The sequence below is a fragment of the Calliopsis andreniformis genome, chromosome 2 (genome assembly GCF_051401765.1).
Source record: "Calliopsis andreniformis isolate RMS-2024a chromosome 2, iyCalAndr_principal, whole genome shotgun sequence".
Classification (NCBI taxonomy): Eukaryota; Metazoa; Arthropoda; class Insecta; order Hymenoptera; family Andrenidae; genus Calliopsis; species Calliopsis andreniformis.
Window position 1 is genome coordinate 12,265,246 of NC_135063.1, and position 26,886 is coordinate 12,292,131.

The 26,886-nt window shown below is 40.2% G+C and overlaps 1 protein-coding gene across 3 annotated transcripts; it reads right to left on the reverse strand.

Moving 5' to 3' along the window:
* Positions 1–165: 165 nt before the first annotated feature.
* Magu (SPARC related modular calcium binding-like protein magu) lies at positions 166–26,576 on the reverse strand. Of its 3 annotated transcripts, none has more exons than XM_076392739.1 (10): positions 26,347–26,576; positions 8,667–8,826; positions 7,360–7,731; positions 6,813–7,037; positions 2,668–2,718; positions 1,300–1,377; positions 978–1,211; positions 724–896; positions 474–639; positions 166–377 (listed from the first exon to the last, which is right to left on the reverse strand). In XM_076392739.1, exons 1-10 carry the CDS (start codon positions 26,425–26,427, stop codon positions 289–291), a joined length of 1,629 nt encoding a protein of 542 aa, XP_076248854.1. In that variant the 5' UTR covers positions 26,428–26,576; the 3' UTR covers positions 166–288. The 3 variants fall into 3 exon arrangements, with proteins under 3 accessions (XP_076248854.1, XP_076248852.1, XP_076248853.1); XM_076392737.1 differs by having other exon boundaries at positions 2,668–2,748; XM_076392738.1 differs by lacking the exon at positions 26,347–26,576 and adding an exon at positions 12,519–12,932 and having other exon boundaries at positions 2,668–2,748.
* Positions 26,577–26,886: the final 310 nt, after the last annotated feature.

The following is a 26,886-nucleotide window of genomic DNA, read 5'->3' on the forward strand; positions in this document are numbered from 1 at the left end:
AATACTTTGTTACATTTATCTTTAAAACTATATCGTTATTATGCTAAAATACACTCTCAAATGATCAATCTGTGAGGTACAGATAAATACAATCTATATTAAAATAAATGACGTGACACAGCGGTATTTATCACCGGATAGAAAAATACAAATAAAATTCTTTTAACAGTAACTGGCTTTTCTTTAAAAGTTCCATTGCTCGTGTTATGATAGGAGTGTTAAATGAATGATCACTGCGACATGTATCGATGAAGTGACGAACACACATTATTTATATCACATATATTACTAATCATCATCGTTTTTAAGAAGCTGATCTAATGGATTTGGACCCATCCTTTTTGGCTTACTCGTGGATGTATTCTCCGTACTATCAGCTGAAATACATTCATAAGAATCAAATAAACGTCTTGAATAAGAAAAATACGTTAAAGCAAGTTTTTAAGTTTTCAAAAAAAAGGAGGCATAGTTACATGACGTCGGATGTTGCGCGTTCAGACAACTAAGCCATTCTGTCATGCTGATTCTCCTGTCGTTATTGATATCACAGTACCTGGGCAACCTTTTGCCACACCTTTGAAGTTGTTTATTACTCGCTACCATTGTTCGGAAGCTTTTCCATTCTTTTCTTTCTAAGACCTGAAAGAAGATATCGAACTCTTCATCTTTGATTCCTGAGACATTTTAGTGCTAACTTTTAATCAAAATTTTACATCAACGTGCCTTATTCTTGTTCTTATCGAGCATAACAAAGTGCCAAGTCGCTATTTGCTCTTCTTTAGAGGCTTGCCACTTCGCTGTGGTTTCATCTGAATCTGTACCAGAAGCTTTCATCTTCTTTTGCATTAGATCCATCAAGTCTCGCAGAAACAGTTGCTTCTTCTGTTCAGGACAGCCTAATACCACAGTTACAATATTTTATTTATATGTTACGCGTAGCTCAGTTAATTCTTAAGAAATCTGTGTGGATAGATTACCCTTCATGGGTCTGCTAGGGGTAGGCACTGGGTTACAATTTGGAGTACGATCTTTAGAAGACGTTCCAGGGATTGGTTTACCAGTATCTTGGTACACGCACCAACAGTAGCCAGAGTAACACTGCACTCGATGATATCTTCCATCGGGGGTACATTCAGGTACATAGAACTTCTCCTGATAATGCTGCCTCTCGTCCTCCAATACGGATCGTCTGTCCGTTAAACAGTCATTTGCTGCGAATTTTGCATTAGAATATATTACAAAAATTCGTAGAATTCTAAGCTATCAGATTCTCTCAAATAATGCATAAAAAGCATTTACCATCGCTATCTTCCTTCGTGTCTGGATCATCGTTGAAAGTTGGTCGAGGATGCATCGGAGGAGGATTGCCTTTCAGCACTGTGAAAGACAGAGAAGAGAATGATCATAAAATCGCTATTACTTTAACAAAGTTTTATATAAAAAATCGGCCCTTGCACCGAGAATAAAATTCTGAGATTAATGTTAATAGTCTATGTACAAAGTTTATCGTTTTTAGAGATCTTATCTATAGTCGAATATACACAAAGAGAATTTTGTTTCACTGTACAAGGTTGTTAATGCCAGCGTTAATTTGGAAAAAAATATTTGTATTTACACGCACAGAGGATGAAAATTTCACACGTTTCTGTCGTATTTTTTGTACAAAATTTTGAAGAAAAGAAAAGACCGTCACCACCCAAAAAGGAGGTCGTTCACACACAGACGCATTCAAATACATTTCATTTATCTGGGTTCCGTTTTTACAATACATGCATGACAATTGAAACAAAAGCAAATGATATAATACAGTGTTCGGCTAGTCTTTGACTTTACAAAGAATTAATGAATGGGTGGTGACACAATTTTAAGGAGAATTCGAAGAGAAGTGATGCTTATTGCACCGACAGTATTTATATAATTTCTTTTTTTGTTCAGGACATGCGTAATAAAAAAGCATTGCCACGTTTGCAAGAAAATCGGGCGAATATAGTAACTTAGGAAACTGAAAAGTTGTATCTTCTTGGAAGAGTATGTAACACAGGTATTTTTAAAGAAGTATGAGAATATACTGAAGAGATTGAAAATTGAAAAACTATTATCCTCGAGCTGCTGCAGGAATTCTGTCGGATTTTTCTATGTGCAATGTCTGGTTAACTCTTTTGAATAAATATTTGCGTTGCCCAGATACCGAAGGCTTCCATGTTCATTATATTTTATAAAAGAAACAGATATAGAACTTGACTTCTGTTCTCTTAACATGGTGCAGTGTTTCCAGGTCGAGAGGGATGATGCTAAAAGCTGGTAATAATTTTTTTAGTATCAGGAACACTATTCAATTGACAATAAAATAGGAATAAAAACAGAAACTCCACTAATTAAAAAATATATCTAATTAATCAAGAGATAATATTCCCCCAAAAGCAGACTTACATAGACTCATTTCACCACCAATGGAAAGACATCATTAATCAGTCTATCAAAGTACAATATTCTCAAAGACTTTCACAGACTCATTGCATCGGTACACTGAACACTGTAACAAGAAATCCAGAAGAATTCTTGCAGCAGCCTCTTAAAACGACCAAGAACGACAGTAAAGAGGCATAAAGAGGGAAGATCGATAGAAGTAACGTGACAGTGCTGTGGATGTGCAGATCTAGGACTCACCTTGGTCCGTGGCCCGGGTCCTCTGGGCCTCAGGGACCTCGGGGCGCTCGTCTGCGGGGTTCAGCGACAAGAACAAACGTACTAAATGATAACAATGATGTCACTCAGCCGACCGGCCTTACCTATATGTACAATGTTTTTTTGTCATTCGCGCATCGCAGGTTTTCTAGCAGAGCAGCGAGCGGTGGCGAATACACCAAATTGGGTTCTCTCAACGTACGTATCTTTATCTCAGGCAGCAGTCACGCGAAACCCCAGAGAGACCATTATTTCTCATACTTTCTACGTGTGTACGCGCGTTGCCAAAAATGTCTCTCGAGTGAATCAGGGATGTTAAAGGGACATCTGGTTTTTGTGCATTCGTTACATGTATGTGCATTCGTGAAAATGGGAGCATGCTGTCGCTGTGGCCATGCGACGAATATTAAGGGACATGCATTTTGGTACTTGTGTATTGTATCCCTGAATTATAGTGACTTGGTGAAAATAGCGAGGGTTCAAGTTCTTTATCTGATAAAGGGAAGGCTCAGGAATGATATGTGAATGTCTCAATACCTGGACGCTTGAGATGTAGAATGTCTCAGTAAGAAGACAATCTTGTCTAAAAATATAGTATCTTAGTAGCTGAATATACTATTTTATGATAATATCTTATGTCTTTTTATTAGTACTTCTAATTTTCTATTTTTCAGCCCTCAGTCAAGTAGCAGAGAACATATTAGGTGACTTGTATCTCCTCATAAGGGTGTTGCCCAGTACACCACTTGAGTGGATCTCCCTTAAGTCACTATATTTCAGAGAGACATTATAAGAAGATGCTCCAAAGTTTCAAAAACTGATCTGCTAAGTGATGCTTACACATAGATTACAACTAGCTTGCTTTTTTAATGGAACAGTGGGAGCATACTGTGAAGAAAGGAAAGACGGTGAACGCTGACTACATGGCCATTTAGTGAGGATTCGGTGTGATAACATTGAGCGATATTGATGGTTACTGGGTCATACAACTTCATATGGAAGAATCCTGGGTCGCAGCAATGCAATTACTTAACATGCAATTGACCACAATCCTATGTATGTAGCGTTCTACGCGTGGCCCTACTCTTAGGATTATTAGCACTGACGCAAACGCGAGGAAGCGAGACACGCATTGCCAAGTGGAAAGAAGCGTGAAAGTAATAAGCATATTAGGCAGATAAAACAAGTGAACTTAATACACTCTGGCTCTGCGCTCCAGATACGGAATCTGGCGAACATAATTCTTAAAAATTCACTTTCAGCCAGTTTACTCGAACCAAGAAGTACCCATCTACACCTGGATCTTTCTCACATCATCTTCTCTACATCACACTACCAAATTCCAGTATCTAAACTAATTCTTCCACGTCCATTCTTTTACAAATCCACCACATAAAAGGAGACCTAGGTGTACAATAATAAATCCTTGGTACCATCTAATCATTTCATCGCAAGAGCAAGAAAGAAGTTCCAAGACGAATATCAGCGACAGTAGATTCTCCCGATTATCTCAGATAATCAAGGGCTTCCCAGTGAGAAACCCTCACAAGTCTCACACGAGAACGACATTATTTATGGAACGAACTGATAGTTCGCGTGGGCGCGGATTTACGAAGTGACGAGTCGCGCGGGCGGTCGGTCATTCTCTTGGCAGAGAGCATGTACCACGGGGTCAATTGCTTCAATTCTTCGGGTAGCCGGTCGCAAGTGTGGGCAAACTTCCGGCAGGATTCACGAATGTTAAGCGGGCCTGACTATGCAAGACGGCCCTTGGCGTGCGCGACATCCTGTCCAGGCAACGCTCTTGTAATTTATGCCACGATTTAGACGCCGAGACGATGACCGCGACGACGATCTTCCGGCGTCGTCCTCGAACGGACGCGCAATAAGCACAACTCTTTGTGAAATTTTTATTTATAGCTGCCTTCTAACGACGAGCCCTCTGCGCCGCTGTTAGACCTTCTCTGTTCTGTTTGAATGACTGTGGTGTGCCTTTGCAGGGGGCTGGACGAGCTACTGATTAGAATTCTTTTTATAAGGGAAGCTAGCTAAATGATAAATTAGATTTTAGAAAAGAGACTGGAGATGAATATCATTGCTTGGAATATCTGGTATTTGTGTGTGAACTACTTTTCTGGGTCTAGTATCTGAACATTTTAGAGATATTCAAGAGAATGTGTATCACACCCCTAATTAATCTCCTTAGATTAAACTAGTCCTGGTTTAGAGTTAGTCTCACTTCTTTATTAAACCAACCCTAGTTTAATACCACTCTTATCTCTTGAATCTACACAATTACAGGTGAAAAGAAATACTTATTGAATTCTTTATTTTCGTGAACTACCTATTACCAAAGTTTCATCAAAATCGTGAATATCCAGTTCGAGAAGTGCCCTTGTTAGTACGCGTCGCAAGTGACCCAGGCATATTACATTATATGTATGTCCTGACGTAGGGTAATAAAACGAGAGGACTATGACGTTTAGATCGCTTCATTCCAGATCGAATAAATTATAGCTCTTTCGGTAAGAAACATCGCCTCTATATGTTGTATAAGGAGCGATACAGCGGCGTTCTATGACTAATAAGCTACGATAACCTTATGTGTCCAACATGCTCGTAATTGAATCACCCGTAATCGGAACCACAGCGAATTTCAACGATTCTAATTGCATACTTTGTGTAGAAAAGTAGAAAAGATAATTGAGGATACCAGCGTTGGACCAACTCGAAAAAGATACAATTTAATGTGGATCAAAGGTACATTTTCAAACTATGGCTTTCAGAAGCAACCTTCATCCAAGAAACAGGAAAAGCAGTGCATACTATGCAGTTTTAATTCCTGTTGCATTTCTGGACCCCAGAGCCAAAGTGTATTAAGCCAAATGGAAGAACAGTGGACTTAGTACACTTTGGCTCTGGTGTCCAGACGACCAGACTCGTTTCTTCTCAAAGATAATTAAAAATACCAACGCTGGACCAAGGAAATGCCACAGAATTCGACGTGGATCCGAGGTACGCTTTCAGAAATAGCTCTCAGGAGCAACCTTCACCCAAGAAACAGAAGAAGAAGTGGATATTCTGCAGTTGCTCGCATGCAAGTGCATTGCGTCGCCAGTAGATCGATTAGCGCATGTTAAGCGGTGTTAGTGAGTATAAAACGCCGCTGTTAATCCCGATTTACGATCGCCATAAAACTCCAACCATACCTGTGAATTTACGGTCGACACTTGCAGAGCAGCCGGCGAAGCAGCGAGATATTATCGAGTAGCTCGTTTGCTTAGTGTCAAACAATGGCAACCATCGTTAGTTGTAAAATTGATTCCAGACGAACTTTCAAATAGACTACTAGATTTACTGGAGAGCTTCCGTGGAATAAATGGGAATAATGGCGTCGTAAATCGAGTTTAACTATGGTTTAGTTGTACAGTAGCGTTATTGCAAGACGATGTTCGATCCTTCAACTGTTTCGACCTTGATAAGCCTTCAACTTTCTACATAGAAATAGAAGATTAAATGGAGGAGGACTTCTGTGGTCCTCTCCATAAATCGTGTCACTTGATTGCAATTTTGGAATACCTTGCTTGCCAAAATAAAGTTAGAGGAAACAGTCTGCAGGACAGCAATAGCGTGGCGCCTCTTCGCAAATATCATCGCGAAAGTATAATCAAAAACTGATTTATGCACTCGATAACCTCAGGCTGTGGCCTTGGAACTCTTGTTTACTAGGAAAGAAGGTTTAATCCATTAAGGCTCAAAGTTGCGTAAACGCGACATTCCATTCGCTATTTTTTTAGCCAGTCTGCATCAGTGAATTCCTTTTCTTCGTATTACTGTCATGAAAGGGGGTCCCAGAAATTATCTTAGCACTTTTTTCGTTATTATTTCTCCTTTCTGATCTACACTGAAACTAGATTTTTGAAAATTACAAAAACTGAAGTATCTGTTTGTAATACTTGTTCTATGTTCTATCTTCCTCTACTCTAACCAATCAGAAATGATTATTTGTGCAATGAAAAGGATCGAAGATCGTCTGTTATGCAAGCGTCACTCCAACAAATCCAAAATCCTCCCTTATTCCTGCGCTTGTATATGTGTGAAGCACGTGCACCACGTGTTAAACTTACGAGTGAAGTCGTTCGCAAGGCAGGCACCCCATTCTTGCCTGGAGAGTTTCAAATCCCGATTTAGGTCGCACGTGCGGGCGAACGTGCGAGCGCATTTCTTCGGCCTTACCGCCTTCTTCGCCAGGCGTCGAAGCTCTTTGTATTCCGCCCTATCTAGGTACCCATCCCCATTCTTGTCCAGGGTGACGAACTTCCACGACAGCACACGCTCTAAGTTCTTATCACCTACCAAAAATACTTCTTTTAAATATAAAAAATTAAACATCATTTAAGAGCTTTGGCACTAAGATTTTAAAACATTCAAAAAATAGAGTTATAAGCGGCTCGTTTAATAGAAAAGAAATATAACTATTTAACTGTAGAATAAAAATACACAGGAAAACTGACCATATAGCATGATCAATCAAAAATTCAACTATAATAAAATAGACTAATCTGAACGTGCCTAGATAAGGTAAGGCTTCAGCTTCAGCTTCAGCTTCAGCTTTAGCTTCAGCTTCAGCTTCAGCTTCTACTGTACACTGAAGCTACTATCAAAGAGCCTCACCGTCAGTGGAGATGTTTGTCCGCCTATATTCTATCCTAAAGTTCTCGATGAGGTTCTCGTTGAATTTGGACTTCTCAGCTCGGTCGCAGGTGTTCCTGTGCTTGCTGCTGTACTGCCTTCGCTGCTTCCAGCTCGGCGAGCGCCTCCTTTGCCCGCTCCTGGTGGAAGCAGCAGATCTGGGACCAGGTTTCAAACATCTTGGTCTTTGGTGTCTTACCGAGGTGTCGGGCAGCGGTCTGCCCTGCGGCGTCACGCACCAACAGTACCCGGTTTCCTCGTGACACTGCACCGGGGCGTATGTGCCATCCGGACGACAGACTGGTCGCGCGCCTGGCCTGGCGGTCAGTCTTGCGGAAAAGCAGGCCGGTGTCTCTGGATGGACAGGTTCAATCAGGCTTTTTTACTAGACGTGGCTATTTTAGCGAGCCAGACTAAGGGAACATTGACGGTGCAGGGTGATATTGGGAGTACAGGGCAAGATTAGCAGTATAAGGTAATATTGGTAGCAGAGTACAGGGTAGTATAGGATAATATTGGGAGTATAGAGTAGGATTGGTGGTACAGGGTGATTGGTTTCATTGGAAACCTTTCTAGTCTTGGCATTAGAATTTATTGTAAGTGCTGTTAACACTCATTAGAGGGTTTCTAGTTAAACTGATCACCTTGTATAGGGTAATATTGGCAGTATAGAGTAGTATTGGTAGTACATGGTGATTAGTTTCATTGGAAACCTTTCTAGTCTTGGCATTAGAATTTATTGTAAGTGCTGTTAACACTCATTAGAGGGTTTCTAGTTAAACTGATCACCTTGTATAGGGTAATATTGGCAGTATAGAGTAGTATTGGTAGTACATGGTGATTAGTTTCATTGGAAACCTTTCTAGTCTTGGCATTAGAATTTATTGTAAGTGCTGTTAACACTCATTAGAGGGTTTCTAGTTAAACTGATCACCTTGTATAGGGTAACATTAACAGTTGAGTTTATATAGAGTGAGTTACTAAATTAGTGGACATTTTATTAAGTTAGTGAATGTCTGTTTCAGTCTTTGAAGCGAAATTGACTTAAGGTAAATGTCCCAGTAGCTGACCATATTCAGCTATTGAAACATTTACCTTAAGTTTTCCTTTTGTTGTTTTTGGAAAGAGAAGTACAGTTCAGTAAAGAAAGAAATGTGTTTAAGTAGGTATGAACTTTGAATTAGCTCGTGAAATGTTAAGAAGGCTTTGACAACGTAATTGAAGTGTAATTTTAGCTTGAATATGGTATTGGTTACTGGTATTGTTGCAGGAAGAATGTATCAGCCTACCTGGACAGGGGCCAGTGTGTTTGATAAGAAGAGACATGCCTTGACACTGCTTCGAAATGACCTGACACTGACTCGAATACGTAACACCGTCGCTCCCACATACCGGTGTACTCGCGCCGTCGCTCATTGTGCACTCGGCTATCTTTTTCCTACAATCCTCCTAAAATACACAAATCATATATTGTCAATTGTATTCAAATTAATTCCTATAGTAGTATTTTCTGAATTTCTTTGATAAGCCAAAATAAAATGATCAAAAATTCAATAAAACTGTGTCAGTAATCATAAAAGTGATTCAAGTCAATAATTAAAAAGAATTTAGTTCATCATTTATTTCAAATTGCATTGATTTTTATTATAGAATAAGTGACAAATTCAATTTCTTCAGATCTCTGTCTTGACTTAGACCACTTTCATAATTATTGAAGGTTCCATCTTTCAATCCTGAAATCCAAGAAAAATAATACTTGAAAATTGAATAAAAATCTCATTTTAATTAGAAGTTACGACTTATGTATATTCACAGAGACACTATGACCAGTTTATTCAAATAGATCACTGGAATTCTGCGTTCCTTATCAGAATGAGAAGAGGCTAAATTTCGTGGTACTAATTAATTCACAATGAGTTCATGAATCATTTTACGTGCGCGTAATGACCTCAACGTAATCGACTATTCAGTATGACGCTACAAACGCTGTTTCAAGTTTCCTCATTGAAAGGATACGATGACTCCTCCGCGATCGGTCGACAAAGAAAGGATTAAAATTAAAATTGGCCGGATGTTTCGCCGCATGACTAATTCTCGTACAATTTTTCCTTGAATTCACAGACATTGTTTGGTGTTCCAAGAAGATTCTGCCAGCGCATTCTACTCATCTGTCACGACCTCTCCCATTTGCCTGTGAATTTCATTTCTTGTCCATAATTGGTGGTCCTTAAACCACCAATGGCCTTTAAAGTCGAATTCAAATCTCAAACTCTTCAAATTTTCGAATATTCAATCCTTTAATTTTAATCAATTTTCAAAACCTTTGCGTACATTCATACTGGGTGACCAGTTTAACTGGAAACCCTTTAATGAGTGTTGGCAGCACTTACAATGCTAACAGGACTCACAATAAATGCTGCCAACAGTCATTAAAGTGTTTCCAGTTCAACTAATCACCCTGTATACTTACATATTTTTAAATCTTCTGAATTCCAATTCCAGAAAATCTGTGTTTCAACTTTCACTAACTCTATCTCGACGTGACACTAATAATCAATCTTTCTCATTCCTGGACCTCCTAATTTTCCCTGGGAGAACCTTATTTTATAGTTATCTTAAGAAAATCGAGATAATTTTCCTCAACTTTTATTCATTCAACTAAATGACTCGATGCAGTAGCTATCGTGCAAATCCCTTCTCCTATCGAAAGCCTCCCTGCTCCAGAAGTGATTCACTCGAAAGAGCCTGGAACAGAGGCGTCTTTAACCCGAAGGAGGCGCCTCTGTCCAGTAAAGAAGGCGCCTCCGATCCATCAGAAGAGGCGCCTGAATCGTTACGTCATGCATTTGCATTGCGCGGAATGTGGTACCCGATTTACCATCTTTAATGGGCGATCGTGCTGGTAATTACCATCGTCAAAATTATCGAGTGTATCGCCGAGAACTACTAATTATCGCGTACGAGATATTACCCGTCATTTAACTGACATTCTCTAGACGTTTCCCCTCGCGTGAATGATACGTTTGGGATGCCTGCGTCATATCTTGATGAAAGGATGCATTTAATAATTTGGTTATGCTAGGGTTGAGGGGAACGTTAGAGCAGGAAGACACTTATTTTGTGCTTTGAAGAGGACTCTAGAAGTTTTTGAAGCTTACAAATCACCAGATTTCCTTACTTTACACAAGCAAATTAAATAAAGACAAACGACAAGAAAATCGTTCTCCTTTGGTGACTAAATGGAAAGAGAGCTATGCAATAATACAGTCATTTCTTAAAGTAATATACTCTTAATATATCCTAATTGGATCTTTCACCCTACTTGAGCGTCACCCTATAAATCCCTGGAAGGTGGCGCCCGACTATCAGGCGATCACACCCGCGTACTGTGGAATGCATAACGTTGTTCGCGATCGATGCAACGCGATGCAATACAGCGTAATACAGCGGTGGTGCAGGACACGGTATAATCGAACGCCGCGTTGAATGCTAACGCGAGAACGGCGGTGCACTTGGCTGCGCTTGGCGCCAGTATAGATACGATTGAGAGAAAACGACGGATGCGACGCGAGGAAATTGTTCAGCAATCGGTCGATGGATCGCACGCACACGCGACTCGACTTTTCCATGTCTGAGAAATTCCTGGGTCGTTTCCTTTTTTGCCACTCGTTTCCTTGTACGACTCGTTATTTCCTATTTTTCTGATACCCCTTCCTCTAGATCGTTCAGTAATGACGAGAATTATTCGCTCAGTAATTGCCAATGAGGCAAGAGAGAATTCTAGATGGAAAAACTGGTGTTGCGCATGCAAACTCTTTTTCAAGTTCAGACGACTCTCGCGAACCTGACAAATTTTTTTCGGGGCTGGTTTTGGAGGAGATTTCAAGCTTGAAGCCTCCCCTGTCCAACGAGACTTGAAAGAATGATCTACGATTTTTTTTCGTCGAGTTATGGCAGTTTGAGTGAAAAAGGGGATTCTGAGATCAGAATAGCGCAATGGTCGAGAGAACGAAAAAGTGGTCAATTTTTGAGTTGATGTAACTTTGCGAAAAAAAATCATACGGAAGTGAGCCTGGTCTCATTTTGAAGGGCAAAGCTTCTACTTTTTAGTCCCTGAATGAATTTCTCCGAAGAAAATTTTCTACTCAGCTGCAGATCGATAAAGGGAAGAGTGTTTTTCGTCAGATATTTTCCAAGTTCAAACTATTTTCAGGAACTTGAAAAATTTTTGTTGAAACTTTTTATGGTCCAGATTTCAAGTTTGAGGCCTCCTGTTTCCAACGAGACCTTAAAAATTGATCTGAGATTTTTTTTCGCCGAGTTATGGCAGTTTAAGTGAAAAATGGGACTTTGGCGTCAGAGTAGCGCAGTAATTCAGAGGTCGAAAAAATTGCCAATCTTTGATTTACTGTAACTTTGTCAAAAAAAATCCTACGAAAGTGAGCCTGGTCTCATTTTAAAGGGCAAAGCCTCTACTTTTTCGTCCTTGAATTAAATTTTTACGATGATCATTTCTCACTCCGCTACAAACCAAGAAAGAGAAGGTAGTTTTTCCTGAAATTTTTTCCAGTTTCAAACTACGTTCAGGAACTTAATAAATTTTTTCCGAGCCTCTTTTTACAGTAGATTTCAAGCCTGAAGCCTTCCCTATCCAATGAGATCTTAACGAATCACCTACGATTTTTTTTCGCCGAGTTATGGCAGTTTGAGTAAAAAGTGAGACTCTGACATCAAAATAGCGCAATGATCCAGGAGTCAAAAATATGGTCAATGTTTAATCTGCTGTAACTTAGCGAAAAAAAATCCTACGAAAACGAGCCTGGTCTCATTTTAAAGGGCAAAGCCTCTACTTCACCACTCCTCAATCGAATTTTTCCGAAAAAATTCCCTACTTCACTACAGGCCAATAAACAAAAGGTATACTTTCTAAATTCAGTCAAGTCTCCGGATCTTCACAAATCTTTTCTTCAACCGATTTTGCCTTATCTTTATCTTATCTACTCCTCTACCAATCTCCTCTAAAATGACTTCCCTAATACTCAGTTAAGAAATTCTCAGAATGCTACTCTCTCAGATCACCTATAATAGAAATCTTAGAAATCTATCATCAGAAGCAAGTATCAATTAAACTCCTAACGAACCGATTCTTCCCCGCCACCCTGTAGCCGCAACAGCAAGCTGCTCAGGCGATCGAACCCACGTAGCCGCGATGACATAACACGATTAGTAATTATCTACGGTGGTTAAGTGGCGTCACGGCGATGCATCTGCCCTTGCTATCCTACGCTTGCAATCTCCACGATGAACACGCCGATGCTCCCCGTTTACAGGCATATTTTCAGGGGCACTACAAAAGGACCTGTTGGCCACACTAACGTATCAACGATCGTAAAGGACTATTAGCGATTACACGGCACAGTTACGCAACTATTCGTAGAAAGCTCGTAAGTCAAACTCGAGGCGTTATTCTAAATCGGATCCCGAGTTGTGAGCAAGGATAAAGACACGTTGCGAGCTGGTGTACGTGTGTCTAATGACTGGGTATCCAAGGAGGCGTTGTTCCTCTCTGCAGACCCGACGACGAGCGAAACACAGTGATTTGTCAGTGTCTCTGATTATAAGGTCGTCGTCGAAGGCGCTTGAAAATAGGGATTAACGACCCGACAACTTATGCGTGCCACTGTTGATTATGGAACTGTTTCCGTGATGATGGACCATGGATGATGGGAGTCTGCTTGGGAAAACTGGAAACTTCAAGTTACTCAAGTTTAATCCTCTTTCTCCCCACGCAGACCTATGGCCATCTTATTTTGCACTTGCCACACTGCTGAAAAATAACAATGTGTTAAAAGAGGACTTGAATGTCTGGAAAATTTTAGAGTATTCTTATAGAACACATATTTGACGTTTAAAATGGTTAAAATATGAATCTCTCTGAGGGGTAGTTCAATAATTTGGGAAAGGAAGAATTGACGAAGTACCTGCTACAGAGGAAAGAAATAAGCCTGATATTATTGAACCACTGTTTTATTTCATTAACAAAGTGTCTACACTAACCTAGGAACCTACTCCAGAACCTAGATTATCTCTAAAAATAGTGGCTAATGACCTAGCAGCCACTGTGACACTCTAATCCTTTATTAAAAAACAAAAATAAAAAAGAATGTAGGCGATACTAAAAACCAGAGGTTTTCAAAGCAATCCCCTTACTCTAAGAAAAAAGAATCTCTAATATTTTTCCCGCAAGCCAGATATTCCCAACTCGAGCCCCAGAGTCTCTAATTACAAGGTGGCTAATTAGAATTCGATGAAAGAGAACACTGCTCGTGCTCGCGCCTGTCAACGACGAGCGAATGTAAATTTATACAAATGGGTATCGACCACCTCGAGATCGCCTGTTGCACCTGTCGCCGATCACCCACACGTCCAGACGCCTTTAAACTATCCATGGATTTCTCTCGACTTGCCCCCGTGTTTCGAGCGAAGTCGAATCGAGCCTGTCCCGACTGGAGCCGGTTTATCAGCGACAGGAGAAAAATCCTTCGGAACATTCGTCACGTTCGGTTAAGACCGTGTCTATTAATATCCAATCACTGGTTTATAGGAGTCGAATTACACGGTGCTCGACAGCTGATCAGAAAATGAAACGTGGACAGATTTCGTGGAACCTAGTACAAACAATTAGTACGACTCTGAGAAACATGGATATTGAGAAAAATCGAGTGTCTTGCGATAGGAGTGCACAGTACTTTTTTAATATAATTGATAGAGTTTTTGTTGACCTGAGAAATATATTATAGTATTTTTATACTCTTTAAATCTGCATTTTGAAGTTTCATTAGGTACTGTTGAGTGTTACTGATGATAAATCTTTTTTAGATTTGGAACAAAAAAAAATTGATATGTTGAGTGTTAAGAGAATTTTGTAAAGGTTTTCTACAGGGCCTTCTAATTAAAAAACAATACAAATCATTTAATGGCATAGATTCTCTTGAATAAATTCTTGAAGAATCCTATTTTTCATAGAGAAGGAATCTAATTTTTTAATGAATTGTTCTACAAGATATCTGATCAATATCCTCGTTAATGTTATACCTTTTAAGCTAACGCTAATTTGAATAATGTGCAAAAGCAGTGGCTGTGCAGTTTCCAAGACTGCCCACGCAAAACGTTTCTAGACTCTTCTCCATAGCGCCTGTAACCGATTCTGATACAGTGTTGCGAAACAACGTTGCTAAGTGCGTACCAGACTTAAAAGAACTCATCCTCTGCATTGTAAAGAGGATGTATCAGAGAACAAGAGAAAGCGTTAAGTGCATCGTCGTTACGAAGGGGAAATGTGCAAATAGTTCTAGTCCTCGCGGAGGATGAGGACGAGCAAACGATCCTTTAATATTCTGTCGGTGTGCCTGGCCGACTGGTAGCCGATAATCGGTCTCGAATGTTTAAACAATCGCTGGTTGCGTCATACGTGTGGCTCAGGATTCAGATACCTGAATACGAATTGGGAATTAGCAGGGTTATCGTTATCAGAGACGAACTAGAATGACTTAGTCTTCTATTTAAAGGATGGAGGTGAGACAATAGCATATTGCTAGTGAAAATTTATTTTTACCCTTTTTAAATTTTTTAATCCCTTGTCTATCTTTTTAGCAAGGAAATAAGATGTCATGAAAAAAGGAGATCTTCTTTACTAATTTCATACTTACATTAACTTTCCTACAATCATTTTAAAGACTGAACCTTCTACTTTCATATCTCTAGATTGAATTTCCCCCAAAATATTTCTCCACTAACAAGCAGCTGAAAAAGTGCAGAACAATTTTTCTCTAAAAAATTGTAAAACTTCAAGTGACCTCAACTTCCCCAAAAAGTTTTTTCTCGCGATTGAAATTCTTTCTTGAGCCTCTAACTAAAAAAGAATTCTTCAATTTCACAGCGACTCCTCAGCGTGGCAAGTGGATCAGCAGTATCCCTCTTTCTCTAGCATCAGCCAATATAAATTTCCACCTGGCTAAGAGCGTGTTCGAGGCAGCCTGTGTCACAGGCTCGAATTTATTTTCCCCTCAGGAAGAAACATGCAAACCCGTTTCGTACGGTACCGAACCGTGGTTATTCCAACTTTTTCATGGCACGCGTGAAACGAGACACGCGACACGCCAACGCGTCCCAGCGAACGATTCGACGCGACAATTAAGCGCGATCTGGCTTATGGAATTAATATCTTCGTAAATTGCGGCTGGAACTTTTACGACTGACGCACGACAAGCCCCTTGTGTAACGGAGGGAGCTGTTCTACCGATAAACAAATTGGACGAGATGGAAACCGCAAATCGGCCAGCGAAGCTTGCTAGAATTTCAGGAATGGAACGTTTCGCGTTATTTCCCTGCTAATGGATCGCGTGACGGGAAGTCTTTGCGATGGTTCTTCAAAACGCGATTTCTTTGAAATGGTAACACCCTTGCAGATGGGAGTGGTTCGTCTTTACGAGGGAATCCTTATTGAGAACTCGCTGGAGCGTTGCTTCAGAGTTTTGGAAGACAAATTGATGGACTCGACTTGAGTTTAATATTTGAAGAGGAGAATGTTAGGGGAAAAACATGTGAAGAAGAAAATATTGAAGGAAAAATATGTGAAGAAAATCTTCTTCTTCAATATTTGAAAAAGAAAATGTCTTCTGTCTCTTTCTAAAACACTAGAAGAAGCAGTTTATGTTCACTTGACGAAAAGAATGGAATAGTAAGAACGTTTTGAAATCGATCTTCTACTAGTAATCAAAATGGAGAGACAAGATCTTGGTGAAAGTGCTACATAGCCATCCTTCGATGAAGATTTAATGAGGCTGACAGAACAAGTGGCTTTGCTTCTTCATTTCCATTTTACCAGGCGCTTCTACTCTAATGAAATGAAATATTTATCTTGAAGATTCGTTAAGCTAGTTTTTAGGTAAAGTGCCTTAATTTTTGTTTTGTTTTAGACAGAGTATACGTAGCATATTGATTGAGATTTCTAATAAATTTCGATTAGAATATATTGAACAGCCATGAAATTTCAATTTTCATTTATTAAAATTTATTGAGTGAATTAATGTTCCGACAACATAATGAATTGCCTTGCATAAGCAACTTCATTAATTATACCACTCGTTCAGCCCGTATCTAAATCGTTATCACCGAGTTCACTGTGACCGATACCATAAATCTGCAACATTCCTTTAATACAAGACGACTATGTAGAAATATTTACATCCCTAAATATCTAAGCAAGTAAAACCTACATAAAATGAACAGCTGCGCTATCGAAATAACAACTGTACTTCAGAATTAACATACACATCTATTACACCAACTCAAGTTTCCTTTCTTTTTAAATAACATTTCACAAATTTCTCCTATCAAATGTTTCTCTCTTTCCAATAGTAAAAATTCTCTAGACCCTACAAACTCTTCAAAATAAATCTGAAGACTCTAAAGTTTCAAGATAATAATTCAGTACACTCTGACCCAAAGATCCAAAGATTTAAAACACTCAGAGACCCACAGAACTAAAAAGTCACTACAATACTCAAGTCTCAAAGATCCAAAGATTTAAAACACTCAGAGACCCACAGAACTAAAAAGTCACTACAATACTCAAGCCTCAAAGATCCAAAGATTTGAAACACTCAGAGACCCACAGAACTAAAAAGTCACTACAATACTCAAGCCTCAAAGATCCAAAGATTTAAAACACTCAGAGACCCACAGAACTAAAAAGTCACTACAATACTCAAGCCTCAAAGATCCAAAGATTTAAAACACCCAGAAATCCACAGAACTAAGAAATCCACAGAACTAAAAAATCACTACAATACTCAAGCCTCAAAGATCCAAAGATTTAAAACATCCAGAGACCCACAGATCTAAAAAGTTACTACAATACTCAAGCCTCAAAGATCCAAGGATTTAAAACACTCAGAGACCCACAGAACTAAAAAGTCACTACAATACTCAAGCCTGATCCAAGGCAGCATCCACAAGCAACCCCAATCCGCGATGGAACCACCAAAAAATGACAAACGATTTTCGACCAAGAGCAACAACCATCGCCTCGATCCATCAGCCTCTATCGGCTGGTTATTAATTAGCTCTCGAGTCGGCTCTCGAATTCGCCGATGGAACAAGAAGGAGAGCCCTGTTAACGGTCCGAGTGTTAATTACCGAGGCATGTCTTGACGGCGCCGTCGCTCGTCATTGACACGCGCGCCAATTATCAGAGCACATTTTCTACCGGTAGTTGCTATTAATTGTAGGTTCGCCTTCGAACACGTCACGAACGATAATGACGCGCCAGGAATTGGAACGTACAGAAAAAAGAAAGAAGAAAAAAAAAAGAAGAACGAGAGCCAACTCTGGTTGCCAGCGGGGACAGGAGAACCGAGGGGAAAAAAAGAGATATTCTCTGGTAGAGGGGAAAAAACGAGATATTCTCTGAAGGAGGGGGGAGGGAAAAAAAAATGGAAAAAGAGAGGCGTTTCAAGCAGCAGGTTGGCGCCATGCCTGTGGCACCGCTTGCCCCCGTAGTTGACACCAGAGAATTGATTATAGAGTAGCTGGATTGATTTGAGGCGAGATAAAGCCTCGGTGTGTTACCTCTACTGATCAACGATCAAGGTCCTGCCCAGAGATACTCGTCGATTGCTGAAATTACGATCAATTTAATTACTTCTTGAACGAGTCGTTGCGAGCACGGTAATTGGTATTCGGATCGAATCGAATCCGGAATTCATCGAATTAAGCGAGCTATTTCGCAGTTTTATTGTGGACCTCCTCGACTCGCGAGCCTAAGTGGTTAACAGCGAGAGATTGATGCACGGGAGGCGGAAAAGAGGAGTCGTGAGAACGATGGGAAGTCGAATTTAAGTTACTAGCTTGAATTTATTAAATAGGAGTCTTTTATTGAAACCAGGTATGAAGATTTGAATCACTTCGAATAGAATTCGAGGTCTTGGAAGTCTTTGACTTTCAGGGACTCTCAACCTTGAGGATATTTGAAGTGAATCCAATTTTTCTTCATGTACAGGCTATTCCAAAATAAGTGGGCCATGCTCCAGAGACTGATTCAGCAACTTAAAAATAATGAAAAATGTTCATAGGAACATATGCTATACTACACATATTTGTTGCTCACTTAGTATGAAACACCCTGTATATAGAGATTTGATACGATTGGAAGTGTTTCAGTTGCCATTACTATTTCACGAGTGATTGAATCGAGACAGCGAAATATCCCTAGCTTGGCTAACATTGAGGAGGTCGTGCAACTGCGAGCGATACTGGAAACCCTGTTAAGCGGAATTGGTTTCCAGGGAAATGGGACGTGGCTCAGGCCTCTTCGAGGAAAAATCGTGTCAGGCCTCGAGACGTTCTTTTTTTTAATGAACGTTAAAGGAGTAGAGCTGTTACAGCTTCCAGGTGTTGTTGGAAGCGAGACGAGTTACAGTAACTCCTATTAATATTCTATTCTTTTACTATTGACTATTAGGTACCCAAGAAAGCTTTCTCGCTTCTGAAGCTACAAAATAAGCTTTTTCTTTATATTATAAAGACTCTGAGTCTCGTAAAAATGAAATTTGAGAATAGTCTTCTTATTAGGGAAGAGTAATTCAAAGTGAATTGAGGAACAAAATTATGTTTGACTTTAAGAGCAACACAACTTTCTTGTTTACCTGATAACTGTGGGAGTGGAGCACACAAATGAAGAAAATGAAGTAGGCAAATACGACACAATAAGATGCCACATGGACTGATTTCAGCCTAGTTACCATCGAACTTCTAACACCCTTTAACAATGAGAGTTAAAGCTAAGTGTGACAATAAAGAAGTGAAGAAGAGAACCATGGGAGAATTGAAGATAATAGACTCAACTTAATATTAGCATTGCTAGATACAATGTCTACTCTTAGAAACATTCTGTGCACCAGTTTCCATTGCTGTATTAACAAGTATTCCTCCATATTACTATCCAAAACCAATTGAGTCAGTATCACAGATAAAAATACTATTCTCCAGCTCATAGATTCAATCCATGGGGACCAAAAATCACTAGGACTCATAGAGACATAAAAACAATTTTTCCTTCCACTGTCAAAGTATCAAACTATAGGTAGTAGAATCCAGTGTTAAAACTGCTTTGGACCAATCCATTGGTACCTAAGTATACTCACTTTAAACCCCTTCAAAAAAACCTAAGTATACTTACTAAAAAACCCATCAATCCTCCCAACAACGAGTACAATTCAGGGCACATCGATGAAGAATCATCATAGATCATTGATCAAGTGACAAACAAGCCACATCCATGTGGTAAAAGGACGACGAGACCAGAGTATGCGTGTCTGCCAACACCTAAGCATTCGAGAGAAGCTCAACGTGTCGCAATGCACGAGAAGGTGCACGTGTGTTCGCCAGAGAGGAGAGGTGATCGGGCGAAAGGGTGAGGGAATGAGGAGAGGACCTCATAAGATATTGGCTCTCCCCAAACAGGTTTCTTAGACACATTCTTTCTGGGCCTGATGCTCGGCATTCGTGCAGCCACGGCTTCTTATTAATTATTACTCGCCTCTTCGGGGGATTAAGACGCGAAAGTTACGACGTCTATGGCGGTTTTAGAAATCCCCGTCTGAACGTCGGAAATTGTTTTACGCGAGCCCCATGACTCTTCTATCAGCGATTGGAACAGGTGTTCCATTAGGCTAAGCCCTCTCGTGACGTACAGTGCGTCGAAGGAGTAGTTACACTCTGAGTGCAACGATACTATATGGAGAAATATTAGGCCATTTCGTGAGTAATGGAAGTTTATTCAAGGTGAAGGTAGAGAGTTCAAGGTAAGAAGGTGGTGAGAAATTTTCGTTGAATTGTAAGTTTCATTTCTTCAACTGCGTCAATAAAAGTATGAAATTGCATAAAACTTCTCAGTGTAATAACTACAGAGGAACTGTGCGTGCAAGTACATTTTTCACTCACAGTATCTATGCATCCCTCACTTCCCAGCTCCTTATCTCGACAAGGCCTCCCAAAACAGGTAAGCACAATGTCGCATCGAGCACTGTTTGCAAAACACAGAGACGCAAAATAGTCTCGAGTGGGCTCGAATCGGCCAGTCGAGTACAGATCAAACACTCGAGCACCGTTGGCGGGAGTATTTGGCGACTCGCGAGATAGACGATTTTCAATGGCAATCAGATAAGAGAGAGGCACAGGGAGAGGAGACGGGAGGATAAGATATGCCAATAGCTGGTACTTGGAAGCGACCTCGTGCCTCTTTTCCAGGTAACGACGATGCACGTGTGCACTTTCGACACCTTGGAGGCCTGGCCCCGGCTCACCTGGACCTAGAGATCGTTTTATCTCCTCGAGAAAGTCGCGATTACGCGGAAGCGGGCAGGCTCTCCTCGGTGTCAGCGAAAAGAATTTGTCTCCCGATTTGCATACGTTCAATGTTAACGAACGAAATTCCTGTCTCGGTCAGGGGGAAGGGGGGAGGGCAATAAAGAGAGGGAATAAAAGAAGAATCGAAGAGAGTATGCACGCGTGAAGCGTATTCAAGCGCATATATAATGGAACCGAAGATCGTTTGTTCGCCAGATTATGGATAAAGCTGCGAGGGTACGAGGAGAACGTTCCGAGCGTGTATCTCAGTTTGTGGTCGCCGTTTTATGAAGGTAATGAGATAGATCGGCAGATAAGGGGAATTGGATGCACTTGGATCACATTGTACGGAGATTCACTGACGCGATATTGATGGTTTTAATGGCGTTAATGCTGTTACCAGCGCGCATGATAGCGTTAAGTGTCCATTGACGTTAGAGATGAGCAAGCGTTTCTAATGATGCAAGCCTGAGCATGACCGTGTGTTTCAGTTAATATTTAATCGGTATATGCATAGCTGCTGTCTGGAATTAAGAGTGCAGTTACTGTGGTTATGGTACTGTCAATAATATTAGGCGTTGCTAGTGATACTATTATGAGACGAAGTAGTATTTTGAGGTACACTGACTTGGTAATGTGGGTAACATCAATTTGATAAATAGAATTCAGATAGAAAATGTATTTCTAGAATTAGAAATGTAGTTAAGATATTCTTAATACTATAACTTATTATTATAGAGAATCTTTAATGAGTAAAAAGTTACAGGATGCACTTAATATGCAAAAATATGTCAAATATAAAAAATAAAGTACACATAAAATTACAGTACTTGAAGTACTATAAATCTGGATTCTAATTATGAGACAAAGTAGTATTTTGAGACACTAACTCATTGAAGTGGTTGACATTAGTATTGAATTTGTTACATGGTTGACTCAGACAGCACATCATTATCTAATAAGCACCATTAATCATCTAAGTGATATTGATCATTGTAACGCAAGCAATATACTATTATCTAGTATCTCTAAAGTTTCAGCTAAGTTTAATATCTTTTAATTGAATACCTTTACCACTCCATCAATCATGTCACTTACATCAATGCTTTTAATATGACTAATACTTATACTGTTAATGTCATTAATGTTGCAATTTAATATCTACAGCTATGACGATGATCTCTAGAATCTTGTCATCAACATAAGCATCTAGCACCTAGTCGTCACTACTGCTTATCAATAACGCCAATAGTATCATCGATATGATTAATACTGTAAACTAGAAACTTTCGTGAATCATTGACTTCTTGCACCATGCATTTCCCAGAAACACCATCACTCTCGACTAATCCACATCATCTTTCATAATATTTCTCCGTACTGTCCCACTAACTTCACATTTCAAGCGCTCCTACATCACCTAAAAATAACAAAACACAAAAGGATAAGTCAATAAGGAAACTTCAAGGGATGAAATGGTCCCATTAAAACAAAATTTAATTAAAATCAATCCCAGCCACTTGTCCTCTCAAAACAACTCGATTTCCTAAATGAATGACACATCATCAACCAGGAAAAACTTTGCACGATGCGTACCTCACCGATTGATGATAATTATCGAGCTTTGAGGATCGATCGAAGTCAACAAAGCGTGCCACGAAAAAGGGAATAAAAAAGCGATAGATTGTTTATTTATCGACACGAGGAGCTGATGAGAACGATGTTCAGATTCGAAGCGAGGCAAAAGAAGAAGCCCCTCGGATGCCGAGTGAGTGCCCACGTATGAATTCCTCTCGGTGGCGAACCAGCGCCTACGTAAATGGTATCCTGAACTGGAGGACTCGGGATGAAAAAAGTTTGACACATTCCGCAGGTGTGCTTTCTTCGAGGGGGTGGCCTGTCCCCCTATGCTACGAATCCACTGGTTTACGATGTTTCCTATGGCATCGCAAAAACCAGTCTCGACGACGCTTTAGGGAAAATCGAAACGGGCCTGGTCACCCACGTCCCCCCAGCTCACCTTTTCCAAGAAATTAAGTCAGGAAATAAGGAAAAATCGAGTGCCACTCGATCCTCATTGGAAGAAGGTAGAACTCAGCGTGCTGGGAAGTGGATGGGTTCAGGAGACTTTTTTGAGGGAGAATGGGGGAAGTTAATGGTGTATCTGAGAGCCAGAATAATTTAAGTCCACTTTTTTTTCAAGACTAAGCTTTATGCAGCATCTTGCTGCATCGTAGCTTCCTCTGCAATTTAGTAGAATAGTAGGACGCTATTTAAGTTATGTTACAAGCAAAGGAGATGTAACAGTATGAGCTACTTCAAATATTATGTTAAAAAATGTGCGATTGCAGTTGTGTTTCTACTCTCCTGAACAATAATAAAAAAGGTACTTGGGCCAGGTAAGTCAGGTTGGCTCTCAGGTACAGAATTTTGGTAGATGTCGATTTAGGTTTCACAATGTTACTTGCTAGGTAATGTCTCGTTCAGGTATTGAAATCCTGATTGTAGCAATCCTAAGAGCAATCACAGTAGGAAAGAAAAGAAAATAGTAGAGCAAGAAACCAACCTTGGAATAAGGAAAAATTGAGTGTTCAGTGAAGGAATGGTAAAACTTCACTCTGCAAGGAGGTAACTAGATTCAAGTGAGACTTTTAGTAGAGAATAGAGGATGTTAATTAAATCGATGAGTTGAAGAACAGACTCAGCTTAAAACCACAATTCGAGGTATTTGATTCTACTCTACCTCTGTACATTTTACACATCTGAACCTCACTTAATACACTTAATACACTAACCTGACTTAATACACTTAATACACTAACCTGACTTAATACACTTAATACACTAACCTGACTTAATACACTTAATACACTAACCTGACTTAATACACTTAATACACTTAATATACTAACCTGACTTAATACACTTAATACACTAACCTGACTTAATACACTTAATACACTAACCTGACTTAATACACTTAATACACTAACCTGACTTACTACACTTAATACACTAACCTGACTTAATACACTTAATACACTAACCTGACTTAATACACTTTGACTCTGGAACTTTAAAATTACTTAAAAAATGACTACTTTTGTCCTCGTATTATATTTCTCTTCAACTCACCGATCCACTTACAGTAGAAATTGATTTAGGTTCCCCAAAGTGAGTAGCTAGTTCCATCCAGATAATCTAGCAAGTGACTCGCTCGATACGTCGAAACCCCCTCGCAGTAGCAATCACAGAAAATAGAGCAACGAAAGCACCTCATAAATCTATTATCCACTGGCAGCACATTCACCTTAGTGATCGTGTTTTACCACAGCGATACTTTTTTAGGTCAGAAAATGTGGCATACGTGAAACGCTATTCTAGAACGTGTTCCTGGAACAGCGAGAGAGAACAGTCACACGTTATCGCCTCCGTTCGCGGAGGAGAGATGCTTTTTCGCGACGTTCGCGCGTTCCATTTCAGATTCGAGAAAATAATAATTGGAAGGCGGTCGTTTATCCAGGCACGATGAAAAATTCTGTTATCGCCCTCGAGCTACCCCTTTTGCCTCGACATTGCGGAGGCACGGTTTACAAACAATCGTGCGCGATCAGAAAGAAGCAACCCGCGGCTGGATACGCTCGAGGGCGTCTTTATCGTAATTAATTCGATAACGAGGAAACGAATGACCGCGGCGTAAATAAATGCCGAGTTTCTTCTTCTTCGGCGGCGTCCAGGCATGCTCGATGGCGGTATCGCCGCGGAAATTGATTAGACTACACGATTTCTGTTCGTGGAGAATACGTGTCGGGCACAATGCCTCGCTGTATCTAGCGATTCGGGATTCTCTCGAGTTTCGTTTAGACTTCGAACGAAACCAGAAGGAATAGGGAACGCTTCAGGGTGTTGCGATAGAGGACTTACGAAACGACTTTGAAATAGTGCTACTCTCGTAATGGAAACCAGAAGAAATCTACAATTTTATTGCTGCACGCTAATTGGATGGATCTTGAGTGATATAATGAAAGGCTACTGTGACGACGAAGGGTCTGGTTTGGAATCTCTTTGAAGTAGAATGAAGAATAGAATGGAATCGCTGAGTTGAAGAAGGGTATAAGTTCAACAATGTTAGACATTCTCGAATAATCTTGAAACTATAGATATCTGGACTCTAGAGACAAAGTGTATTCAGTCACTCTGCTTCTGGGGTTCATATATATAAAATATATAGAACTACACGTGGTATCAAACATCAAAATATTTCCAAATGTGGTTTTTGGAGTTGTACTCATTCTCAACTCGCCTAATTCAATGGACTTGAATCTCCTACTATCACATGATCTAAATTACTTAAATTAATTAGTAAAGAACAATCTCTAGTACACCTAGGTAATCTAGGTATTTCTAAGAAATGTAAAAAATCTGAATTTATCACTCACTCTGAACTATAAATCGATCCAACCTCAAATAAGCAATAAATTCAATTTTTTAGATTTCTGACTTACACCACTTTCATGATAAGTGAAATCGTTTCAAAGTCAAAAAATATTTCGAGTTCCTATAATTTTAGAATTCTAATATTACTCACAATCGGTATGACTCAGAGAACTCCGAATTCCAGCGAAACAATATTCGACTAATGCTTAGTCAAGCTCAACAATTCAAGCTTTACATTGTCTTTTTACGACTATAAAGGCAGCGAGTTATCGGTGCTCCACATAATTAAGTTAGCAACGAGCTCTATACAGCGGGGCTCCGATTAATCATTAGTAGAGAACCAGAAAGATACCGCGCACTTATAATTATATTAAAAAAAGGAACAAGGTGTCTCGGCGGATCTTTGATCCAGCACACCGCTGTTTACCTATCTACTTTGCCTCGCCCAAACAAAAGACTATTTGTATTGGAACTGCGGGACATTCAAAAAGCCCGAGAGTAGCACGCCAAGTGCTAATAATTTTTCTGTCAGCTAGGAACTGGCAAACCGCCCTCCCGTTGTTTTAAACCTTCTTTCTACCGCGCTTATACTCGTCTAATTAACCAAGAATGAACTAAGCAAACAGAGTCCTTAAGGCGAGTCTGAACCATTCAGGCAACAAGACTCTTCACAAGTAAACTATGTACATTTTCGAATAAAAGACGAAAAAAGCTTGAAGGTCTCCTTAGCTTTCAAAAAAATATGTTAATTTCATTAAATGTCTGCAGAAATGCATATTTTTATTCTGCTTAGTAATTACCTACCAGAAGTTTTAAATTTTCCTATTTTTCTGGACCCCCAAGTTAGTCTACCCCTAGTCTACAAAGAATAACAAACACAAATTAGGGGGTGTTTTATATGTAATATAAATCTCAAAAGGACTCTTTCCTTCTCTTCTTCCTTATACACTTATACCCAATAGTCATACAAAAATTGCAATTATAATTAAACATAATACTTCTGCGACTCACAAACTATCCCCTTTTTTACAATGTTCATTTTCTCCTATTTAGTCATCTTTCCCCAAAGATACTTAAATCCCAATAAACATCTACAGAAAGCTTAAAGTGTCAATCGCTTACCTTAGCCTCATTGGACGTGTTAGCAGCGGCATGGTAGACGAGGACCATGAGTAGAGCAACACGTATAATCGGGACCATCATCGTCTCGTTGTCCTGGGCACGTCCTCGAGAGGGTCGAAGGACCGAAGCTGGCCCGCCACGCACGTCCACGCACGCCACTCACACACACTCACTGTCCCCGGCACATGGCATCCTCCTTTTCATGATCCCTTGTCTCGCCGTGGCAAACTCGTGTCTTCGCGATCGGGTAACTGCGTTTCGGTCCCCCCCTTGACACCTTCCTTCCCTCCTACCTGTCGGTCGAACCGACGGGATGGATCACGATTCCCTTTTGGAGCCGCGCGACAAACCGAACGAACGAGAACGGGGGGTAGCTGGTGCATGCAAAGGAGAGAGGCCCATGAAAGGACGCGAATGTGTGTCCAGCCGTGGCAACCGCCGGCGAGCAACTGGCACTTGCTCGGCCAAGCTGGAGCAGCCTGCTCTCTCGGCCCGATGGCAGACTCCCCGTTGCAGTTCTCTACATGTTGCGCTGGCTCC

What these genes read in the sequence shown, in the direction of transcription:
- Magu (XM_076392737.1), bottom strand. Translation starts at nt 26,427, where the DNA reads ATGATGGTCCCGATTATACGTGTTGCTCTACTCATGGTCCTCGTCTAC. An exon ending in CACGAAGGAAGATAGCGATG is followed by an intron (nt 1,212 to 1,299) that starts GTAAATGCTTTT and finishes CAAAATTCGCAG; the next exon opens with CAAATGACTGTTTAACGGAC. An exon ending in CGCGCAACATCCGACGTCAT is followed by an intron (nt 378 to 473) that starts GTAACTATGCCT and finishes AATGTATTTCAG; the next exon opens with CTGATAGTACGGAGAATACA.